Source organism: Amyelois transitella, chromosome 7 (genome assembly GCF_032362555.1).
Source record: "Amyelois transitella isolate CPQ chromosome 7, ilAmyTran1.1, whole genome shotgun sequence".
Taxonomy (NCBI): domain Eukaryota; kingdom Metazoa; phylum Arthropoda; class Insecta; order Lepidoptera; family Pyralidae; genus Amyelois; species Amyelois transitella.
Window position 1 is genome coordinate 8,638,873 of NC_083510.1, and position 20,965 is coordinate 8,659,837.

Sequence of the window (20,965 nt, forward strand, 5' to 3'; positions counted from 1 at the left end):
ACGTTTATGGACCAGTTCCAGTTTTATATGTTTGACATTTTCCGATACTTTTAAAATATAAAGTTGTGGTGATTTTTGCCAAATAAATGAGTTCTTTTAATTTGGAAAAAAAATTCATTACTATGAGAGGTTAAATCTATGTATATGTCTATACTAATTTTCTTCAAAATCAACAAGTTTTTTCGTTACAGTATTAAGAAATACGTACACATATTTTTCCTTTTATTAATTTTAGTTTGAGTTAGGTTTTGATTTAAATTATAATAAACGTAGCAAAATAAATAAAGTTACACCTAAACATATACGAAAAATACGTCGAAAAGTAACTTGACGTTTTATAATATTACTTTAAATAAGTTATAAAATAGTCGGCTAACAATATAAAAGTGTAAGAGAGGCTTCTACAAAATTATCCGAAGTTGCGGGTAAGCGAATGTTGAAAGGCATAGAGGGCGCAAACGAGACTGAGGCAGACACGCGCGCTCGATCAACGAGAATTTGAAACTTTGATAGCTCACCTCTTTCGATAGATCCAACCCACTTTACTTTATGGAGGTTCTATTTTATTACTCTAGTTTCCTACGCCTTGCATTTTAGATCTAGGCGCTTAGGGATTACTTGGACGTAAGGGATATGGTAACTAAGATTCTTTCTGATTTAATATTTTTTGATTTACTGTTCCTGGATATAGTCTGGGGTTTATGGATTAGGTTTACCTGTACTAACATCAGAACTTCCAATCTAAAAGGATAAACGATAATACTTTATGGAAGAAAGTTACTAAAAAGGGCTCTTGTAAATACGTTAATATAAGTTATGTGAAAAGATTTGCTAAAGTTTTTATGATCGCCTGCCTTATGATTCAGATGTTTTTATTGCTTTTGTTAGCAGCCTTCAATGGGATCTGTGAAAGAGTTCGATACTATTCTGTAGAAAACCATAAGGCAAACCAGTTTAGAAGGTACACAATTTGTGACAAATCAAAATTTTTAATTATACTTTTCAAATAATTTCTTTACCTATACAGATGATAAAATTGTTAACAGTGAAGTTGCTAAATCGACAATACAATCCGCAGACGGCGAGACAACAGCTTGATTATATTTCTACAATCAACAATTTCTAATTTCCCAACGGATGCTTTTCAATTTATGGGACCGTTGGTAGGGTCGCTTCTAGATAGTTCTCAGTAAATGTTATCGAATGGGGTCAAAGCCATGAATATAAAAAGGCTTTTCATGCTGTACGATAACGTTTTTAGATGACACAGTAGTGACGCGGAGAAGGAAAACAGAGGTTTACTTGCACAGTTCTACTAAATTGGATTCGTTTTGAGAACTTAGGATTTGAACTCGTTTTCTTCTTTCACTGGGGGTTGATAAAGACAAAGTCTTTAAGTTTCTTTTCAAAATACTCGACGGCCATGTTCGGCGGAATGCATTGAAGTTTAAATAGTGATAGGTTACAAACTTATCGCCGAAAATCATTTAAGAAAAATACTATCGAATACAGAATGAGATTAAGCTAAAAAGAACGAAAAACTTTGATTATTTCTGGGACGATTATGTTTTACTGAAACACTTAGTATATTTTATTTATTTATTTCTATTACATAAACCTGACCTAAAATTTTATTGGTTAACTCTGTAATGACAAAGGAGTAATAAATATAACTTAAACAACCTTAATATAAATACTACCTAACTTATCACCATACTTAACACATTTTAGTACAATTTAAAACTATATCACATTATAATTTGTACTGATTTATCAAAAAATCGAAGAGGAATTACATTGAATATTTCATTCAACAAAGTATTCTGTGGTAGGATTAATATTTAGAATGTGGAATGAATGATATTATAAGATCTTATTTCGTTGAGGCGGTATACAATTTAAAGTTAAAAAATTTGTACTATTTGTTATCTTTCCTTTTGTGAAAGAAAATGTGTTTGTTTTACATAAAAATGATCAATTTTATTCAAGCACATGTTTTTTCTTGTCATAAATAAATACAATTATGACTACAATACCTAATTACAGCAGTCTACTTATTTAATTTACAATTTGTCGAGCTTTAATTTTGTGTCGCGTTTCAAATTTCAATCAACCTGATTAGTATCCAAAACTTCAAATTAATACGCCATTTTACAAGACCATAATATTTTTATAATTTCTTTGTGGCTCGAATTGACCATTTTTATTCAATTTATACCACTAAAACCTAACTAATAGAGTTACTTTGCCAAATTTGATAAATCTACTTGGTATTTAGAAGCTTTAGGTAGAATCCGTTCTGCGGCGAGGGCCATTTCTTTGACTTTAGTCCTATGGACCTTGCCGGAGGCGGTCACTGGCAGGGCTTCCACGAAGAAATAACCGCCGTGTAGTCTTCGGAACTCGGGTTGTTCCTCTGTAATAAGAACAGTTGAAATAAAGATCGTACCTCTCGATTCGCCAAATCTGTTATTATTTTATCTGAGAATTTTGCATACTTATAGCGAATTGATCTTATATTAAGGTTCGTCTGGTAGTAAATACATTATAGCATAAACTTCACCTATTGTACTTTATTTAGGGTGCAATACATTTTAGATAAATAAAAAATATAACATAATCGCAAATACTTTCCTCCCCGAGTCTTTGTTTCCCGAAACCCACAGCTTTTAAGGCAAGAGTTAAACCTTCTTAAACTTCATCTTGCGTACTATAAGCCAGATATTATATTAACACCAATTTTTTAGTAAAACGAAAAACCTAGTAATGTTAGGAAAATATATTTTCCTTATAAAATCACTTGCCATTTTTGTTTAGTATACAAATGTAGCATTATTTATCTTTTCATCAAGTTTCGCATATAAACACACCACAAAAAATGGAAACTTCAAGAAACTCGCATAAGAAAGATGACTACATTAGGAATTTTAGCCTTATGTCCAAAGGCACAAAGCGAAGAAATTTCCTTACCATTGATAAAATCGAAGAGTTCTTCAGGAGTGAACTGGTGGCCATTATGTCTGACGATGGCGGCCACCGGGACCTCCATCAGTGTTTTGTCAGGAATGCCGGTCACACACACCGTGTTCACTGCTGGGTGCTTCTTGATCACCTGCTCCAGTTGAAGGGGTGATATCTGTAGATATAAAAGAGTTAAGTCAGAAACATTAAAATCAGCAGGTAACTATATTCAGTCTTTATAGGTTAGAAGACCAACTAAATAATGAAACTACTGGAAGAAATTTCTTTAGAAACAAGTGCACTACTTAGAAATTTACACAGTAACAAAAAAATAGTACATAGTACGTACTATTTTTTTGTTACTGTGTAAATTTCTATGCAATAAAGATATTACAAACAAACAAACTTATTTCTAAAGATTTTTTATACTAAATTTCTCCTTAGCCTAAGTTCTATTTGTATTTTTTTTTTACTTGATGTACATAAATATATACCTAAATAAATAAACGGGCATTAAATTACAATAAAATAATTGTCATAAAGTATTGTGTAAAAATGAAAAGAGAGGAATGTGACTAAGAGGGCCTAAAACGTGGAAATGCAAGATTTCAGAAATATTAGAATACTGAAAAAAAGATGAATGGCAAACGTAATATGAGTAGACAATTTGTGACACGTGAGATGGTAAGTGACAGAACAAATTGGAAAAACTGACATACTGTGGTAACCCCATGTAAAGAGTGAGAAAAAGTAAAAAAAAAAAAACGGTGATATAAAAATGTATTCATTCGGGGCTATGGACTGTTAGACTATTTAAGTTATAATAACATTTTGGGTATGTAAAATGATAATTGTTTATTTTTATCGCATGTTATTGGTATTTACTTCAATGTGAACTGAAAATGCTGCCATTACAAATTTTGTTTCAAGTCAAATACATAAATTTAATACGCACATTATATACCTACAACAAATTTGAACTCATAACATTTACAGGTTCAGCAATATTACGGAATAAAATGCTACGTGAAATTAGTCAAGAGAAATCTGTAAATCCACATGTGATTCGAACGTGGGCCGACCTTGACGAGCAAGCTTCGAAAACATCAAAGCTTCAATTTTCTTCCAACCGGAATGTCATCTAAACAGCCACTTAATTAGTGTTTACTCACATACAACAACATGTTAACCTACTTAAATAAATTGGAATTTGGCAATTATTGCCATGAAATAAGCACTAAAAGTGTATGTATATACATAATAAAGCTAAATAGTACACCTCGTACGTATGAATTTATAAATGTGTGTATAATTCGTATTATATTTTTTAATGATATTTTTTTATGTTTATTCAGGTACATTATAAGATTTTACACACATACTAATTTTAATTCACAGTACTTGAGGTTGACTGTTAGTTATTGCTTTCAGTATTAAGTTCGTCTCGTATGGTTTATAAATTATATTTGTTCTACAAAATTTAAATAAAATAAAACAGGATAATTGAACGATGTACTCAGTCTTCAATAAATTCTGATCTTTCTCTGTAAGATTTAATTAAACAGTCTTGCAAAAGAATTCATGAAGAATTTGTTTTAACTAAGATAAATTGTGCAATTGTATTTTAAGATTGACCAAGATTTTTAAACCCAGAGTATTATTCAAGTTTGTCAAAAAAAAAGGATTGTTTGTAATTGGCTTTTCCTAACATAATTTTGTTTTCTATTCGTGAGTGTAAATTATAAAAAAGGAAGTCAACTGCGAACAAGAAGAACGGTTCCAATTCATCTGATATTTTGACATTTAGATGTTAACCAATTTAATTACATAATTTGAATCATACATACATAAAATCACGTCTATATCTCTTGCAGGGTAGACAGAACCAACAATAGTGAAAATACTGATAGACCACGATCAGCTGTTTGGCTTATTGATAGAATGAGATTCATATAAAGTGACAGGTTGCAAGCCCGTCGCCTAAAAGAAGAATCCCAAGTTTTTAATTTGACCACTTAATTCTATATCAGGCCATTTACAGTTAATTAAATATTATATGTAAAAAAACACTTTTTTCAACAATCGAGTTGATTTTATAAGTAGCACTCGAGATTAGAAAACTCTCCATGATATTTTCTTTAAAGGTCGAGCCTCAGAAATATTATTTGTTCAAGTTCCTGTATACGAAATCATCCGATCAGAAAAGGTCTCACCGCAAGCGCCAGATGGTTGTAGAAAAAATTCTACTCTGATTCTATATAACATTATACCTTTTGTGTAACAAAACGTCTATTCAATAATAAATATGCGTAAAGGAAGGAAAATAAATATTTTAATACAGGATAAGGCAATTTGGTTTCGGTCTGTTGATCTGATTTTGGTGAACACTTGTTAATATATGAAATTGAATTATATTGTATATTTTTAGCTGTAATATAAAGTATTGGTTTTATATTGTTTAGTTTCATTCTCTGTTTTGAAGCTACAGCACAAACTTTATGATCTACTTAAACACGTTATAATATGTCTTTTTTGTAATTATTAATAAAATTTTATATATCTCTGCTTTTTCCTAGGGGTTCCAATCTGCGGAAATTTCCAAAATAGTAGGCACGGCACGTTCGTCAGTTTTATTTGCCGAGTTAAAACACATACATGAATTTCTTAAGAATTTCTTCAGGTCAGGAATTTTTAAATCGTTGTAACGCAGTTTTTGTACAAATTATCCAAAAAAACAAAATACTAAAAATACTCTTTGCATAATTGCAACACATGGTTGAAACTGAAATTGGTTATCGGTGCTCGATTATCCACGCTATAGTAACTCTTGAATTCGTTACAAAATATTTTTCTATTTTCCAGTCGCTCCTAAGCCAAGATACGAAACACTGCTCAGTTGAAACGAATCAGAGCGTGAGCGAATAAGTCTAGATAAATTCACGCTAAACGAGTTTGCATCTCGAACTATTTTAAACAAAAGAACTTCAATCCTGTTCAATTTATGTTAGTGCTTTGTCATGTTCATCATGTTTTTTGTGTTCCCGGAATTTGGAGAAAGACTTTTAAATGTATAATAGTTATAGTAGTACAGGTAAGGCACAGGTTCGAATCCCACCTCGACCATGTTCCTATGACTATTTTAGAAGTTATTTACATTAGTTTGAATACTAACCGATAATCTTACGGTGAGGGAAAACAGCGTGAGGAAATCTATCGACATGAAAAATATCGATCCAATATGGGTTAGGTTTAGCTGCAAAGGTTGCGGAGGTCACATGGCAGTCGGTTCGTGTAAAAACCTAACTCACCCAATTCATGGTCAAAGGTATACCCCGTGGACAGGACTCCAGAGTGATGAGAATGCAACCGGGCTTAAAGCCAGGAGAAATGAGAAGTTATAGAAGTGGTAAGTTTTGGTCAATGTGACGTCTTTAGACGGTTTTCCCATGGTGATGGTTTCCCCATTATTTTGTTTTTTATGTAAAATCTAAGATTTATTTGACAGCTTTACAATTGCGCAGATTATTGTGCGTGATTGCAGAATAACACTCCATTCCTTTAGTTAAAAGTACGACATGGCATTTTTATTATGTTATTCTGATTTCTAAAATTTTCCTATAATGTGTGTGTCTTATTCTTGGGCAATCCTTTTTAACCTGGACCACAGCATACCGCAGGCTCCTTTTAATGAACGCAGCCAGAAAAAACGCCACGTTCAGCTGGAGTGTTAATGATAGAATCGAAATTCAGTGACAGGTTGCTAGCCCATCGTCTAATAGGAAAATCTCAAATAAATAGGCCTTTCCTCTTATTTTCACTTTACTTTATAACTAGGTTTTATATATTTTATTTAATTACTTGATATCAACAGAGTTCACCTCTGGCGGGAGGCTAGTTCCTGTTATAGGTTCCTAAAGGAACCTGTGTTACAGGTAGCTAGGAACCCTTGGAATTACATAGCAATGATGTTGGGGTGTCTATGTCAATTTTTTGTGTGGTTATAGTAAATTTTTGGAACCATGTCCTATTGGAATTAAAGGATGTTTAGAAAAAGTTTTAAAGGGAGTTAACATCGTGTACTTACCCAATAACCTGCACTTTTGATTAATAGTCTTTGTCTTTCCACGTAATAGTAGTTGTCATCGTCGTCTCTATAAAACATGTCTCCAGTCCTGAACCAGCCGTCGTCCGTTAGCATTTTTTTAGTTTCCTCCGGGTTATTCAAATAGCCCTAAAATGAAAACCAAGCTTTTTACATATATTATACACATACTAATAAGAAAAGTATGTGTGTCTGTCTGTTGTACCTACGCTTTCTTGGTTACGCTTTGTAGAATAATATTTTTCTTTTATTCTAACTTTTATTTTTATTTTCACCAGATCTGTTTAAAATATGGGTTTAAAAAAATTTCATTGGTGTAATATTTAATTTACCTTAAAGAATGCGTCGCCTTTCATCCAAAGTTCCCCGGTTTTAAACGGCTTCTCTAGCGTCTGTCCATCGTCGTCGACGAGCTGTAAATTAAATATAGAATCAGATAAGGACATGTTGTGGTATTTAGTTGAAATATAAGAAGATTGGAGTGCAAAAAATATTCTTCAAAATATTAGAGTATCTAATTAATTATAAATATATGAATAATGAGCAACATCAATTTAGTCCGTTGTGTTCTTATGTGTCACATGTTTTTTTATCTAAGTACTATTTCAATACAACATGACAATGAAATAAATAAAAGAAATATGTAACAATAGTCAGTCTAAAGATCGTAACATTCTTCTCAATAACCTACTTATTACAATGTTTCTATTGGTATAGTTATTCATTTAAAATAATTAAAGTTTACTAATTTTGTATTTTGTTTTTATTGTTTCGGGCTCTGAAAATTACCATACGATTGAAGGAAAATATTGGTATAGCTTCATTCAAACATTCTGTTGTTAGCCAGCTGGTCTGGTGCTAAGAGCTGTTCAACGCTCTTATAGTGACAAGAAGAACGCTGAGAATTGAGAATCAAAAAACAACGGTTCAAAAGTTGCTTACTTTGTATTTATAAATATCGTAGGGCTTGCCGACTGAGCCGAATGGTGTGTCCTCTGTGTAATTGAACCCAGGCACAAGAAGCTCTGTCATGCCGTACACCAAATAGAGGAAGGCACTTGGACACCGTCTCTGTAATGTTAAGTTCAAATAACCTCTTTTTTTGCATACAATATGTAACAATCCAGTCTAATGCAAAAAGGTTTTTTAAGTACAAAAAATACTAATTTAAAGGTGTAACCTGACTGACATAAGAATGCACACCCAAAACCGTTCGGTAACGAGATTTGCTATGAAAGTTTCATGAAAGGCCTAAGTATTTTGCGTGGTAGCGGAAATTTTGATAAGGATAACAAGAAGAAGATAATAAGTAAAACAAAATTTTTTACATAATTAATTATCTATAAAGAAAAGTCGAAAATTGACATTATAATATTGGTGGCACGTTTAAGGTTACCGCAATGACATTTGAACCTGGGTAATCCTTGGCTTACCATAGTACATTTACAATCGTAACCACCCGATCACAGACAGTGTAAAACCCAATATTAATAAAGGTATAAAGTTATTAAAATCACGTTCTAGTGGATAATTTACACTACTACATTATCGATATATTGCGCGATACATCGATCTATATCTAATTATTATGATATCATAATCGTTGTTATCAAAAGAGTTAACAGGCAATGCACCCCGGATTTATATTGGTATAAGCAACATCAATTTAATGTATAACGTATTTAATTCTCATCAGTTTACCTACACCAAAGTAAAATAATTTGAACATAGAATATGTTTCGTTTGTAAGGTTAGTTAATTTTTACATAATATCGTTTGATAAGTTATTTATGTTCATAAATTGTAAACGTAAGCTAATAACACATTATACTAATTAGTATCTAAGTTATTACAAAGTAACACAATACTGTTACAAATGATCTAATTTCGTCTGAAACTTCAACTGAAACGAGCGAAAACAACACAAAACTGTAATGTAATAAAGTAACAAGAATTTATTAGATTCGAAGTACTAACTTTAAAGTTGTCGAGAATTGGCTTCTCCATTGGGCTTCCAGAAATGAGAACGCATTTGAAACACGATAAGTCACAAATATTCTCAGTGGCTTGCAGAAATTGACCCAATAAATGTGGCGTCCAGGCAGTCACGTCCGGCTGAAATTCCAAAGTACTTCGTGTAGTAGGAGTAACTATTTTGATACTTTTTAATATTTGAAAGCTTGGCCGCTGGTAAGGTATGGCTCTGTTCTTTTGATGTTATATAAAATTAGACTTCGTCAAGGGATAACATTAGTGAGAATTGCGGTTTTGATTTGACATAGCTGTACCACTATCATCCTCTTGGCAATAATTGCTTTGTGTGTGTCGTCACCTATCCGGAGACAAGAGCCTGGGGTTCGCTTATGGCCACACTCATAAAATGAAGTGATTATCATTTTGCTTAATGTAAATGTTAGTTAAGAAATATTCGAAATGAATCTTTTAGATGTAAGAAGAAAATTTAAAAATTGAATAATTGTTATTCGATGACAGAGTCAACAGTCTTGAAAAGACTTACCCTGTATTTATTGATGGTCACTACAAGGAGTTGTGGGGTTAATGGTACTGATAATTGTATCCTGGTGAAAGATCTTAAGGGCGTACTGATGAAGAAGACGAGCGAGGAAAGCCATTGGAACGTCGACATGCTTAGTGTTGTACTGATTTTTTTGGTGTATCCAGACCTGAAAAATATAATTAGATTACTCTTAATAATGTGACGAAGCTAAATATTGGGGCTAGATAAATCTAGCCCCAAGATTCTTTTATCAAATCATTTATCAATCTTTTATCAAATCTTTACCTACATCAAATTTCTACTCAGCTAAGGTATAAAAAGTAATAATATAAATGTCTAAAATAGCCGTGCCGTGTGGATTCCGGCACCAGTAAGGGTAAGAATAGGACCACTCCGTCTCATTCCCATGGTTTTCGTAAAAGGCAATTAAGGGATAGTCTTATAAACTTGTGATTCTTCCCTCAGGCGATGGGCTGGCAACCTGTCACTTTTTGAATCTAGTTTCTATCATGGAGCCCAACGGCTGAGTGTTGCCTATTGGTCTTTTCAAGACTGTTAGATCTGTCTACCCCGCAAGGGATAGATACGTGATTATTTGTATGTATGTAAAAGAGCAGAGAACAACATTTTATATTTGATAACTATTTAAAGCTCTATTAAATGTAGATGCTTAGCGACACTTTCCAGTTCAAAGTTCAATCGATCCAATTTCTTATATTTTACGTAAAAAAGTACGAAATTGTAATTCACCGTTTTCTTTATGTGTTAAATAATTTCCTTGATCGAGCTGAAGTAGCTCTTAACGGAATTGCTTCTCTGTTCGAGACGTGAGTTATTTTTGATAATAATGAAATTTCCAACTGGAATACCGGTACAGTCATGAATCGGCAAAAATCTACGTGTAACACGATTTTTTGCTGTTAGGAAAGTAGAAACCGGTGGAGCTATTTGGGTCAAACACATTAGTACAATACCACGGATGTTTTAAAGTAAATTTGGCAACAAAAGGAATCGTTCGTAACTTTATTTTCTGCAGTGTCTTTCGTGTTAGCGTAAACCAATTCATTTCAACATTCGGGATGCATTGGCTAAAAGACTTTATTCGTTTTGACTTTGTTTTTATTAATACGTCCTGCTTAAATATAATTTAATCGCTCAGTAAAACAATAATATTTTTTTTAAATGCCTCAGTACTTATTTTTTTTATGAAATCCGATGCTGTAACTAACTGGCTAAATCACAGAGGTAAAACCTTTGCATGAATGATAACAATAATCCGATTTGGATATCACGAGGACCAAACGAAAAAGTGAGAGAGAGAGTTTCTCAATTGTCTGAACTTACCACCAACTACAGATTCCATTGAATAAGGTGTCGTAAGGAATGACTGCCACCTTCGGCAGTCCAGTAGTGCCACTGGTAAGAATCAACCACGCTGGGATTTCTGAGTGGTCGAACTCATTTGGTCTGAAATTAAAAAGCGATCGTCGTTGTTATATTAGCGTTGTAGCTTGCACTAGATTAATATTCTTATTCCCTTAGTCGACTTTTACGGCATCAGGGGAAAAAATGCGAGTGATGTTAGTCTTAAAAGTGCCGGAATTGAAACGGCACTGTCACTTTTTTGTAGTTGATAAAATGCCTGAAAATATTTATGCAAAGCATAACATATAATCACGTCTACATTCTCTGCGGGGTAGATATCTATGCATTATGTTACTACTCTTACCGATAATTGACTTCAGTTCCTTTGTATTCTTGTATAAAGGTCTCCATATTGTTGCCTTCGTCGTCAAATATTATAATTTTGCCAGTTTCATTGATCGATGAAAATGCTTTTTTGACGCAATCCAGGTTGGCTTTATGGCAAAACATCAATTTTGGACGAATATACGGGAACAGTCCTTTGAGGTCGGCTTAAAAACATAAAACGATAATTTGTTTGAAATTTCTTTCCAAAAAGTTCTTTGAATTTCGAACACTACATGTGTTCGACAGAAAAAGGATTTTTGAGTAAAAAGCTTTTAGTGATCCAGTCAGTATTAAAAATGCGTATCGTAAGCGCTGACATGATGCTGGCTAGCAAACATTTTACGTTATACATACATACAATCACGTTTTCATCCCTTATGGGGAAACAGAGCCAACAGCATATATATTTTTTAAAATAGTATTTATATACTTTCAATCATTTTTTAAAGTGCCGTGTGATTCCCAGTACTTTAGAATAGGACTACAAGCATGTTCTCTATCTATTTTCCATAGATATCTTAAAAGGCGACTAGGTGATAGGGTATTAAACATGGGATTTTTCTTTTAGGCGATGGGCTAGCGACCTGTCACTATTTGAATTGCAAATCCATATTTAAGCCGAGTAGGTGAACGCCGCCTTTCAGTCTTTGTGAAAATATTGGCTTGTTCATTTGCCTTTGATACTAATAACTCTGTATGTACGTGATATATGTATGTAGAAAACATTATACATTCTACATTATGGCTCTGTCTACCCCGTAAGGAATGAAGACGTATTTGCATGAATGATTTTAAATAATCAATAAAATTTAAAATGATACATGCACACAATTACTCTGTCTACATCTGTCTAGAGATTACATATTCCACGTGCCACGTGACACAAAACTATCTTCAAATTTAATTAAAAAGCATACATTAATGTAACTAAAGGTCTAATCATAAAGAAACAGAAAACTTCTGTAGCGTACATTGGGGACTTGAAATAAACTTTTATAGAGCTGAAATACAAAACTTTCGGCCCTCTCTTCCCGACAAAAGGCTATTAAGCCCAGAATTACAATTAAGCTCCTTAAATTTGTCGACTTAGATGGACTAACCTTATAATAAATGTTTGTATTTTTTTTATTTTTAACGTTCAATGTGAATGATGAAAATTATTGTAGTTTTGGTCTAGTTATTATTGCATACTTGATTACAGTTTATCCCGAAGGTGAAGGGGGACATAATCTTTTCATTTGCTATGATCCCTGTACATTTCTTTTGTCATTTGGTTTTGGAAAAAAATATTTTAGTGTTACATAGTTTGTGGTTGAAACTGAAGATACAGATATATAATGCTTATGTCGTGTTGGTATATCAAACTGAATATGTTCGTGAAAGTTCATAATTGCATTAATCCAATATAAATTTTGAAGAAAGCATAACTTTGGATGATCAGAAATTTGTGGCGGCCGCGTTGTTTGATAACAAAATCAAAACGTGATTTTTATATCAATTTATCATAGTTATCAGAAGAACAACTTTGAACAAACATTCTGTAGGTATAATTTTCGATCCTGTTAACAGATTAAATAGTGAACTTAGCAATATATTTGGCAGTGTGAGGGTTAAGCGGATTAATTAGATATAATTAATTTTAATTTAGGCTTATAATGATAACAAAATGCTTTAAAGAGCCGATCTCTGTAAAAAAAAAAATACCTTAAATTTTAATAAAAATAATCTAACATTTATAAAATCTTATTCATGTACTATGGAGTACATTTTAACACCGATGAATAGGTAGTTTTTAAAATTTGGACCGCATTGAAATAAAACTTCTATAGTACTTTTTCGACTTTTAAGATTGACACACAAAGAAGATTGTTTATTCTTACTTTAAAGATCTTGATACAAATTCACGGAAAATTTCTAGAGAAGTGGTTAGCATAGTCATTTTCATAGATTAGAATGTCGTTATAATTTTTTCGTGATTAATGCGAAATAGTTGACAAAATAAACATTATTATTAAAGTTCGCCGTGACTGCACACACACTGCACCGGGGCTAGCTCAGAGTGCCGCTGTCAGCGTACAGTAGACGTTCCACTGTATCGTAGCAACCAAAATAACTAGCAAAAAAGATTCTCGCTTCCTCCTTGAACATCAGTGTATCAGATTTTTTTAGACTGCGCTAATTTAAGCATGTTTCAGAGATTCATAATAAGCTTAATAGGCTAAAACTCAGACTTCGCCGGAACTGCCATATGCTTTACTTCTATTTAAAGTTTTTCATAATCCCCAATGTCCACAGTACTTATTCCAGAAGCTTTAGCTTCCAGTCCTTGATAATCGTTTCCATGCTTGTAACTTGTAACATTCCTTTCTTGACAATTCATGCTTATTCCTCGTCTTTCTTTCCAAAATCTTTGGCCATTCTCGCTGCTAGGTTTGCATTAAATTGTTAATTATATCAAGTCTTGTGTGTACTGTGATGAAACAAAATATTTTATAATACTCTGTTTCAACACAGTACAGTTCACAATGCATTGTCAGCCATTAGCTTCAAACTCGGGTTCACTAAACAAAGCATGTAATTGATACATAGCATGAAATGATTTCAGGCTAGAAAAGTTTTTAGAGTAGGCTGTATTGGCGATGTGTAATTCTAAAATACTGTGTAAAACAAAGAAAATAACAAAACACGGTTGGGGACAAAGCACGCCATTGGATATTGAATTCTGTTGTTTCGCCAGTCTACATTTATTAATCGTTTCATGCACGCTAGCCAGCCAGCCAGATGTCCCTTTGGGCGTGAGGCTATTTTTTTATTTTATCTGTTGTCTTTTTTCTGTAATATCGACCTAGTTTCTGTGTTGTTTTATGGTGATTAAAATAGACGACGATGAACTTATTGAATAGAGAATAATACAGATTAACAATGTAGATAAAGGATTATAAGAACTGATCGTGTTACCTGGATTGTGGCTGAGAAGTGTGATGTCATTTGTCATCAATTAGCTATTCGCTTTACATAACTTCAGACGATCAGTCATTAATGGTCTATAATACATTTAACTAATAGAATATCCTTACTGAACCTAAATTGGGTACTTGCAAAATTTATTTTATTGAGCTGCAGTTACGTGACTTCCTTCGAAAAAACCGATTTCGAAGGGAATGGAGCGGTTAGCGTGAATTATGTCAATTAACCTTACCTTCGAAGTTCGAACATAAGGAGTATGATCAGTTTGGAATTGAGTGACAGGAACAGAAGAGAATTTTGTGTTGTGATGTGAAAAAGATATATTCACAGGAATAGAAAAGGAAATGCTAAGGTGGTACGGGAATTTGGAGAAGATGAGTGAAACTAACTGACTGAGTAAATGTAAAAGGAGAGTGTGAATGGGAAGGTTGGAGTGGGAAGGTTTAGACGAATCAGGGATGTCCCACTGAAAAGGGTCAGTCAGTTTAAGAGTACCCAAAAACGACAAGCCGATAAAGTGAGTTATCAATGTGGTTGAAGCGAAAGAAGTATGCGGGGATCATGGCAAGTGAAAAGATATGTATAGTCTCTGCATACACCTCCGTGAAGGAGCCGTGATTTCATATATTTATGTAAACTTACCTTCGCCAGTCTGTGGGTCCATTCCACACAAGGGATATCCCCCGAAGTGGCAGGCGTAATAGGGAATGGCCATATCGAGGTGGTTAGGGCCCATAACGATGACTGGGTCGCCGGGTTTGAGGCCGTAATTGTTCATTGCGCAGGCTAGCCTCATTGACCGCGTGGCCACCGACAGGTTCGTCTCACTGGCATGGGTGGCTGCGTCGATCTGTAACATATAGTCACGTCTATATACCATGTGGGGTAGACAGAGTTAACAGTCTTGAAAAGTCTGATAGGCCACGCACAGCAATTTGGTAGAATTGAGATTCAAATAATGATAGGTTGCTAGCCCATCGCCTAAAATAAGAATCCCAAGTTTGTAAGCTTTGTTTGTAAGCTTGGGATTCTTTTTTAGGCGACAGGCTAGCAACCTGTCACTATTTGAATCTCAATTCTATCATTAAGCCAAATAGCTGAACGTGGCCTTTCAGTCTTTTCAAGACTGTTGGCTCTGTCTACCCCGTAAGGGATATAGACGTGATGATATGTATGTATGTATGTATGTATGTAAGTTTGTAAGCCTATCCCTTAGTCGCCTTTTACGACATCCATGGGAAAGCGATGGAGTGGTCCTATTCTTTTTTGTACTGGTGCCGGGAACCATACGGCACCGTTTATCAAAATAAACGTTAAGAAATAGAAGAATAATTGTTAAATACAATAACGACTTCAAATAGTCCACGATAAAGATTTTTTATAGAAATGAGCAGTTTGATTAGATTCTGTAAACGTTCGTTCAAAATAAAAATAAAAACCCACAGTTTGATGTAATTCGAACGCATTTTAAACTTCTCGGAAACAACGCAAAAGTTTCGAAGCATATGCGGAAGTTCTTTAGCAGAAAATTATCTCTGATGAAAATATATCAATAGAAAGCATTCAGATATGTTCGTGGCAGTTAAATCAGGAGGAATTCAATTTAAAATTCGATTTACTACCGAATTGGGACCCATCTAGTGGCCTTGCAAAATGACGTTAGCATATTTCACTTTATAGCTGACGAGCTCAAGGAGCTGTCATGAATTATTCGGAAGATCGGTTTCGCCAAGTTAATGTGACGTATACGATGGAATTTGGTAGTACAATGCCAGTATATCAAAACAAATTATATAGAAGACAAAGTTGAACTAACCCTTTAATTTTGTTAAGGTATTTTTCTTACGGATTAAATTACTTATATATTCGTTGATCTGAATCTTTAAAATGATGTTTCTGTAATTTTACTACATTACAATTTAGTAGTTTATTATTTTTATTTTAAAAGACAAGGGTGACTGATAGTTACTACTATCAGTCACCACTGATAGTTACAATATCATTTACTTCTACGAAATTACATACAACATATATTCAGCTATGCTAATATGTAGTAACATATTAGCAAAGCTGAAAATATGCAACATTATAGCACAATTTCGTAGTAGTAAATGATATTGAAAGCATATTTAAAAGTTCTTAAGAGAGATAGAGAAGCGTACATTTATTAAATGTAAGTGATAGCAACATTAAATTGAACCTAGACCAGGCAATAAATGCTAAATATATATGCTAAATATATTATAATGGTAATATTTCTAGAATTATTAATTAGTTATTTCTTCAAATTAAAGTTAACGTCTTTATATTTACTTAAAAGGATATAGTGGAGACCTTGAAATCTTATAATTGTATACGTGCGAATTATTTTTATCATATTGAATCATAGTATTATAGTCCAAATGCTATCTGAATCATAATCAGTGATTGTGAATTACAAGAAGAACAGGTGTTTAATAAATAGGTAACTATGATGCGCATATAACTTTTAACCGAATTAAAAAAAAGAGGAGGTTCTCAATTCGACCGTACCTATTTGTTATGTATGTTATGGCACATATTCGGTATTTATAATCAAACATTTATTTTTGCAATCAATTGCGCTCTTTTGCGAGCCATCTGAATCTCAAATTTATCACTATTGTAAATAAAAGCCTTACAGCCATCTAGCTGGACGTGCCTTTTGGTTTTTCGAGACTGTTGCCTCTGTCTATCCCGAAAGAAGTAACGATGTGACTTTATGCATGCTTGGGTAGTCCCAAGCATGCATAAAGTCACATCGTTGCATAAAGAAGCAAACCTAAGTTTAAGATCTTGTAACAAAAAACTTACTGCCAAAGTTCAAGTGCCTTGGATCCAGCGGTTTGAACTGTGTGCGTTGACCGTCAGTCACTCAGTTTAGTTTATTTTTCCAATTATTATTTTAGATGTACCTACCCATTTTTATATTTAATTACGTATAAATTGAAAATGCCGTGTGCACAAGTAAAAATTTATTTTTATATTTTCTTTAGAACCACTCCATCTCGTTCCTGTGGATGTCGTAAAAGCCAACTAAGGGATATGCTAATCAACTTGGGATTCTTCTTTTATGCGATGGGCTAGCAAACTGTCATTATTTAAATCTGAATTTTATCATTATGCCAAACAGCTGAACGTGGTCTATCAGTCTTTTCAAGAGTCGTTCTGTTTACACTGTAAGGGATATAGACGAGATTATATGTATGAATTAATAAAACCCGTGGTATATTACTAGTTAAATCAAATCAGGACCTGAGTATTCTTATCGCATTAAATATCAGATAAATGAAAAAATCAATTTCAACATCTTACTGTTTGTTGTTCGTGATTATTTGCCCTATATTTAGTAGATAGATAATTTAAATAAAGATAACCTAAAACGACGTGACGATTTCTACGTAGGCAATAATCAATATGTGTGTTCATTTGTTAAAAACTTCGAAGTATCTTAAAAACAATAGAATCACTGGACCAGACCCTAAAATCAATATGTAAAATTTCAGGAAATAACACCCTAATAAACCATAATATAAATGTAGAAAAGTCTTATGTAGAAAAGTTGCCTTTATTCCAATACAATGCGCACACACATCCGAATATGTATAACGTCTGTATCCCGTTTGGGATTTTAACCGATTTTAAACAGACCGATTTTAAGATTTTGAACAGTAGTCCCATTCCGTAATGATGCTCAATATTAGAATCGAGACAATATACACGTTTTCTTCCTTACTGTTTTATTTTTGTGGCAATGATTATGTTGTTGATAGTCTCAGTGGAATATAGCTTGTTTCTCGATAGTAATTATTATAACTAAAAAAAAGTTTATTTCATTAAAAAAAACGAAAGCTATTGGTAAATTTATTCTTGCATGGCACGAGCGACGACACTTTTAGACCGACGATACCGCGATGGTTATTCGCGCGATTAAAACGGTATAGCGCGTGCCATGCTAGCCCCGGATCTTTTTCTAGAGCAGAATTCCCGCGATGTTCTTTTTTTTTTTTTTTCTTCAAGCAAAGTATACAAAAAGGATGTGATTGGAGTCTCCTTTTAAGCGTGCAAGCCTGTACCAGGAGACCCCGCTCTGTAATAATAGCATATAATGAAGCATTTAACAGTTAAAAATAACTTAGTAACTTAGTAAAAATATGTTATACAATTATAATAATGTGCAAAAGTGTTAGGTATATTAAACTGTAGTTTATACTGATAATATACATTCAACTTAATAAAGTCTCAGTCTGATCATATCCTTTAGTTTTAAGCCAACCAATTATCGCAGCTTTACATTCTTTGTACAACTTACTGTATATATCATTCTCTTTATTTATTTTATTATATAAACGTGCTGAAATAACATAAAACTGTCTATGTGCAAAAAATGTCTTGGTCTGTGGTACTATTGCTATATGATTTCTTCTCCTTCTTTCTACTTCAGGATCATAGTCTATAACTTTATGCTTATTTAAAACACAATGCAAAATGTATAGCTGTCTAACTGTAAGCAGATTACACTCTTTATATAATAATTCCGTTGGATAATGTTTTTTCTTAAAACTTCGTTCGAACCACCGAAACATTTAAAGAAAGTAATCCGTATATTTTTGACAAACCTAGAATTAAGGGAATAAAAAAGGCATTGTCTCTATATACTTCTCGGGTGTACAAATTGAGACAAAAAAATTGAAACCACTAATTTTCATAATTTGCTTGGTATACTAGATATTTATTAAAAGGCTTCATTAACTACTCAACCAATATTGGAACCACAGAGATTGGAACAACCCCCAAGTGCATCAGAGGTAATTTTTGTCATTGAAAATTCTCAAAATCGTGGTTGATAATTTAAATCTAGAAAATCATTACAGACTCTGTCGGTGTTTCACTGAATCGGGTTCTTAGTTCTTTTGAAAGTTTTTGAGGAGACAAGTTTGCTTGACATCATCATTATCAGAGGGCAGTGCCCGGCACGTAAATTAAACAAAACTTTAGTTGAAAATTAAAATTTTTCATCACGAAAGTGTCAAGTTTTATTTACCGGGTGCAATAAGAATACAATGCAGCTTGTAATATGTGACAAGATTTGCCACAAATAGATACACAAGCTTCATTTCCGACACCAATTATCTATGGGAATTTAGGGTACCGCAGACTCAGTGCTTTGCAAAAAAGTCTGGGTTTATTTTTATTACAATTTAATTAGTGCTATTCGATTTGTATGGTTTTTTTTAAGATTTTCTAAGACAAATTATCTCTTTTCAATTAATCTACCAGAAAATATACATCAAGAAGGCATAACAGACTTACTTGGTGCAACATCTCCGGTTCATCCAACATGGCTTGTAGCACTAAATGTCCAATGTGACACTTGGCAGGCGAAATGTTATATCTCTGAGCAGATTTGAACTTCAGAGCCGTCGCACGACTCCTTATATGAATTTCTTCCGGTATCATTGTAATAATTGCACAATTATTTTTTTTCCTAATAACACAGTAAACACAATGTCATAAAATTATACAATTGGGGTGCTTAGAGCTCGAAGTGATCGCTTATATAGGTTTGTTATCTTAAATCAGTGTTTGTATCTGAAATATTTGTAATTATTGTTTGATACATAGATAAGGTGTTGTGATTGGTTATTCTTTCTCTCACGTAATATCGTATTTTCAATTACTTTTTTTAATGTATATTTCGGATGTTAAGTATCGTGTGAAAGCATAAAAAATAGCTCGTAAAAGTAAACGATTATCTGACCTTTCCGAATCAACGAAAATATTAAAAAAATAGTGCAATTTTAATTTAAACAGCTAAAAGTTACGGCATCAACCACACTGATTACTAACATACGTCAAGTTAGAATATCTCAATAATGCATTTGAATAATGATTAAATTCATCTCAGTATCCGCTGCGTAGACACTATTGCCTTTTGCTCATCTCGTCTCTTAATCAATTTCGAAAATTCGGCATCAGCAAAACAATTAACGATCAAACTCAAAACTTATTTAGACTCATCGAAGATGTAATCTCCCCTCTATAGGCCCTCTGAAGAGTGATTAATAGATAGGTGGTCGACAATGCTTAGTACTTTATTCATCCTTCTCCCAACGGGCCCATCCACCCTGGCTTCGAGAAACTTTTCAGCAAAACAATGACATCGACAAATTAAACTTTACAACGGATCGGTCCCTCGCAGAGTGGGTTCATTGTTTAGGCCATAACGTATAAATAGAATTAGAAACAGACTTTTGCATATTTAAGAAACAGGTACATATGTTGGAAACTTTTCGTTCCGTTTTGTTGATGGATGATGGCTAGTGTAGCGGAAGTTTGTAAAAATAGCAACTTTTAACCGATGCCCGACGCAGAAAAATTACTTTCTAGGCCGCTTGCATTCGAGGTATTCAATTAGGGTCTTTGAGGAGGCTTACGGCCAATAGTCAAGTAATTTATGTCTTTATCAAACATCACTTTTATATAATTTTATTTGATATGTTTTATTATATTTGGTATAATTTATTGGTTAAATCAATCTATAAATACTATTTTAGAAAATTCTCATGCACGTGGCGAAATCATACCCATCGGAACTGTTTAAAATTTGTTCAGGTATAGGTAAATGGAGCATTTGTTAGATAAAA

General features: G+C 33.3%; 1 protein-coding gene across 1 annotated transcript; it reads right to left on the reverse strand.

The window, feature by feature from the left end:
• Positions 1-1,797: 1,797 nt before the first annotated feature.
• LOC106141823 (luciferin 4-monooxygenase-like) lies at positions 1,798-19,860 on the reverse strand. Its single transcript, XM_060945027.1, has 11 exons — positions 19,632-19,860; positions 14,943-15,150; positions 11,311-11,497; positions 10,926-11,048; positions 9,582-9,747; positions 9,041-9,178; positions 8,006-8,134; positions 7,396-7,476; positions 7,046-7,192; positions 2,971-3,136; positions 1,798-2,416 (listed from the first exon to the last, which is right to left on the reverse strand). The coding sequence occupies exons 1-11, from the start codon at positions 19,776-19,778 to the stop codon at positions 2,241-2,243; spliced, it is 1,668 nt and encodes a 555-aa protein (XP_060801010.1). The 5' UTR covers positions 19,779-19,860; the 3' UTR covers positions 1,798-2,240.
• Between the last annotated feature and the right edge of the window lie 1,105 nt (positions 19,861-20,965).

Bases quoted from the DNA above. Each gene is read 5' to 3' on its own strand.
- LOC106141823 (XM_060945027.1), bottom strand. From the start codon at position 19,778: ATGATACCGGAAGAAATTCATATAAGGAGTCGTGCGACGGCTCTGAAG. The intron at 15,151-19,631 runs GTAAGTCTGTTA...TATATGTTACAG, and splicing joins AACCGGAGATGTTGCACCAA to ATCGACGCAGCCACCCATGC. The intron at 9,748-10,925 runs GTAAGTTCAGAC...TATATTTTTCAG, and splicing joins AATGGAATCTGTAGTTGGTG to GTCTGGATACACCAAAAAAA.